The sequence below is a fragment of the Aegilops tauschii genome, chromosome 3, assembly GCF_002575655.3.
Source record: "Aegilops tauschii subsp. strangulata cultivar AL8/78 chromosome 3, Aet v6.0, whole genome shotgun sequence".
Classification (NCBI taxonomy): Eukaryota; Viridiplantae; Streptophyta; class Magnoliopsida; order Poales; family Poaceae; genus Aegilops; species Aegilops tauschii.
In genome coordinates this window covers 9028433-9032094 of record NC_053037.3, presented here as the reverse complement: position 1 = coordinate 9032094, position 3662 = coordinate 9028433, and the positions used below count along the sequence as shown (strand labels likewise).

Below are 3662 nucleotides of genomic sequence, written 5' to 3'. Positions count from 1 at the left end.
CTTCTATGTGATAAAGATAGAAAATTCATAGTAAGAGTCCATATCCTTAACAAAGGATGCAATGATGTCAGAAGTTTATCCCTTCTGAGCGGCCCGGATATTTAAACTGGTTGACTAGCTCATCAGTCAGGGAGGTGGGACTAATACGGGTGTGAAAATGTTAAGTAAGAGCAATTTTCGATGCCCAACTGGCCCAAGATAGACATGATGATCGACGTGCATGTCCCTGCATGTAACAGATGTTTTAAAAATAGAATACGTGGTTCTAAATTGTAAAATTTGAGACACATCCGGTCACTGTCGGGCGCGTCCACTAACGTCCGCGGGCATTCAAGGGTCCATATTTGCAACCTTCCGCTGTAGATGCTCTAAGAGGATAATGTAGTCGGCCGTCAACATTTAATCTGGCAGACTGAAAAATGAAAAATAATGGAAGTATGTGTGTATACATATACATGATGCATATACGGTATATTCATTCATTCTAGCTATGTCGGACTACTGCACGAGGTAGTTGCCGAGCGCCTGCTGGAGCACGCCGCGGAACCGGCCGAGGTCGAGGGTGATGTTCTGGCCGTCCATGAGCGTCCGGCGCATGAACCCGAAGCCCTTCTTGTGCAGCGACGTCGGGTCGGTGAAGATCTTGTGTCCCCTCGGGTACTTGTCCTTGAGCGAGCTCTCCTCCACGCCGATCTCGTACTGCACGTACCGGAGCCCCATGGCCTCCGCCGGGTCGCCGTAGTCCATGCGGGCGATCCACTGCAGCCCGCCCCACGGCACCACCTGCACCATCGTCGCTCCCGGCGCCAGGAACATCATGTTGGTCAGTCCGGCGCCGTGCACGCCCAGCAGCACGTCGGCGGAGTTGATCTCCGCCCCGACCCGCGAGATGGAGTCACCCACGTCCGACTCGCTCACCGCCGCCTCGAACCCGGCCTCCTCCGCCACGCGCATCATGTCGCCCAGGTTCAGCAGGATGCGCGTCCGGTGCCGCGCGATGATCAGCAGCCGGGGCTTGCGGCCCGTGCCGTCGGCGAGCCGGGTGGGCGCGTCGCGGGGCAGGGAGAGCGCGCGCCGGATGAACCGGGTGAAGTCCGGCGTCGCGAGGCCGTCCGGGCTGCGGTTGCGCTCGATGATGAGCTCCCGGTGCGCGCGGAGGCTCACCACCGCGTGCCGGAAGCAGTGCGTCTCTCCCTTAGCGGCCGCCGCGGCGAGGTCCAGCGGCGCGTGGCGAGAGAGCTCGCGGAGGAGCTTGTCGTACTTGACAAGCCACCAGGGCGCCACGTTCGCCATCACCAGCTGCACGTCGCCGCGGTACCGGTGCACCGTGTTGTAGAGCGGGACCAGCACGTCCGAGAAGTCGTGGAAGATGTTGCCCGTGTACCCGCCGATCGAGAACGTCACCGCCGGCACGCTGTGCGTCCTCGTGCACTGCGGTGGCGGGGGCGTCGACGAAGAGGACGTCGTCCGCACGGTGATCTCGGGGACGCGGCCCATGCATGTCTGGTCGCCCTTGCGCGGGTACGGCCGCACCTTGTGCGACTGCGCGGCTGTCGCGGCGTCGACGACCACGACGAACGACGACGCGTTGGCGTCCATGCGGATGTCGCCGGTGAAGTCGCAGACGTCGCTGCGGCGGTCGGAGAAGTCGCACAGCGGCGGCAGAGGCTGCTGGTCCCGGGCGGCACCTGTACAAGCATGACGCACCCCACGTTCGTTAATCAGTTCGTTAAATAATGCGGCACATGCTACCAATTAAATGCGATTGCCACGTACGTTCCGGTTCCGGCGTCTCGAACCTCCCCGGCGTCGGCAGCTGCTGCTGCTCCGTCGTCTCCGGCTCGGCCTGGAGCTTCATCATCCGGCCGCCGACCTTACGGGTCTCCCCCTCTGGAAAAACAAAACGTGCAGAGACCATAGGTAACGTTGCGCGTGTCACGTCAAAGTGTCAATTGGATTTTGGAATTCTCCATGTCGTGCTGAACGACCGTGCGTGCACGATGGGTTCGGTTGGCCGGTTAGTTGGTTTGTTACCTGGCATTGGCAGCAGCTGGTCCTGGTCGTGCCGAGTCGTCGTCGTAGGCGTCGGCGTCGTCTCCACGGCCGGACGTGCGGTGATCGCGGCGGCCGTGATCGGCACGGCGTCGTCGCGGACCACCTCCTCCGTCGCACCTGCCAGCGCCAGTTCGGTTAACACGTCGACGTCTCGCACACTCCCAAATTTATTCGCGTCATTTTCGCCCGCGTCGTGGGCTCGTGTCGATGCCACGTTTTCAGTTCGTCCCGCGCACGAACGAACGTACCTGGTGTAGCGTCCTCGCCGGCGCCGTGGCCTTGCTCTGCCTCCTCCTGCTCTGCCCTCTCGGCGGCGACGGCGCTGCTCTCCTGGATTATCACCGTGTCCTTAACCCCTGCGATTGCGATAAGTAGAAGGAAATTAACACCATGCAGACAAGAGTGGTCGTTGTGGCCGGCAAAATACAGTACGATTTATGATACTCAGTTGGCTGCTACGTACATTCCGTGTCTGTCTTTTCGCCGGCGCTCTGCTCCGGCTGCCGGCCATGGGCGTCTCCCAGCTTTGGCGCGACGTCCACCAGGAAATCCCGGCCCAAGCCACGGGGCGAGGAGGAGGAGGACTTGACGGTCTTGATGGCCGACGTCGCCGGCGTGCTCCGCGGTTCCTCCAACCACGCCATCTTGGGGCTCACTGCACGCACCGTAGTCTTCCTCAGTTTCATACGAGTAACTCAGAGAGCAACCGTGAATTGAAAAAGAAGCATGGACGGAGCAGCGAGCAATGCCGGATGGAGACGTGTACTCACGTGTGTCGAAGACGGTGGCCTCGGGGCGGGTGGAGAGGAGGAAGGTGACGGAGATGAGGAAGCAGCCGACGACGATGGACAGCAGCCGGAACCGCTGCGACTCGAACCGCACGCCGCCCAAGCCCTGCTGCTTCATACTCGCCGGACAACCACCGCTCGGAGCTCCTCTAGCTAGCTCGCCGGCCGTGGCATGCAAGGGCCAACCAGCCAGCTAGCAAAACGGCTTGATGTGAACGGGCATGCAGCTTGGTAATGGAGGAAAGTAGGCGAGCGTGGTAGCCAGCGGGCAGCCTCTATTTGAGAAGAAAATGGGGTGGCTGCTTATAAGTATTATCTTGCTGCTTGTGCGGCTGCCCCGTGGAACAAGGCAAGCACCAATAATACCGACAACGCAACTGCTGGAAAGAGGACAAACTAATTAAGGTACAAAAACGATTATTCAGTTTGTAGCAGAGTATACTCTTCGTAGTAGTAGTAGTATTTACTGAAGAATAGCAGATACGAAGAAAAAGATGTATGTACACCACAGCCGTTCCAAAAATGGGTAGAGAGCGTGTGCTCAAAATTTCATCAAGTTCGACCACGAACAAATAAAAATAGATATCATACGATTTTGTCATCATAGTGTACCGAGTAAATTGCACAAAACCACCACAATGAGGGCTAGGTTAGCAGAAATCATGACTTTACATTTTTCTTGGCAGAAAACACCATGTCTATCGTAAACATTTTGCAAATAACAGTGATCGGTGAATAAGCCTCGTTTGAGCACGTTTATGACAGTTGGGGCCCTTTTTTGCTTACCTGGCGTAACATTTCGTGCCAGGTCAATTTTAA

The 3662-nt window shown here is 57.8% G+C and overlaps 1 protein-coding gene across 1 annotated transcript; it reads right to left on the bottom strand.

Annotated features, from left to right (window-relative positions):
• Positions 1–405: 405 nt before the first annotated feature.
• LOC141042216 (alpha-1,3-arabinosyltransferase XAT3-like) lies at positions 406–3136 on the bottom strand. Its single transcript, XM_073509802.1, has 6 exons — positions 2826–3136; positions 2519–2710; positions 2304–2411; positions 2035–2172; positions 1777–1890; positions 406–1688 (listed from the first exon to the last, which is right to left on the bottom strand). Exons 1-6 carry the CDS (start codon positions 2959–2961, stop codon positions 499–501), a joined length of 1878 nt encoding a protein of 625 aa, XP_073365903.1. The 5' UTR covers positions 2962–3136; the 3' UTR covers positions 406–498.
• Positions 3137–3662: the final 526 nt, after the last annotated feature.

Coding starts and splice junctions, on each gene's coding strand:
- LOC141042216 (XM_073509802.1), bottom strand. CDS start 2,961: ATGAAGCAGCAGGGCTTGGGCGGCGTGCGGTTCGAGTCGCAGCGGTTC. Junction 2,711..2,825: donor GGCCACCGTCTTCGACACAC/GTGAGTACACGT, acceptor CGGTGCGTGCAG/TGAGCCCCAAGATGGCGTGG. Junction 1,689..1,776: donor CGAGACGCCGGAACCGGAAC/GTACGTGGCAAT, acceptor ATGCTTGTACAG/GTGCCGCCCGGGACCAGCAG.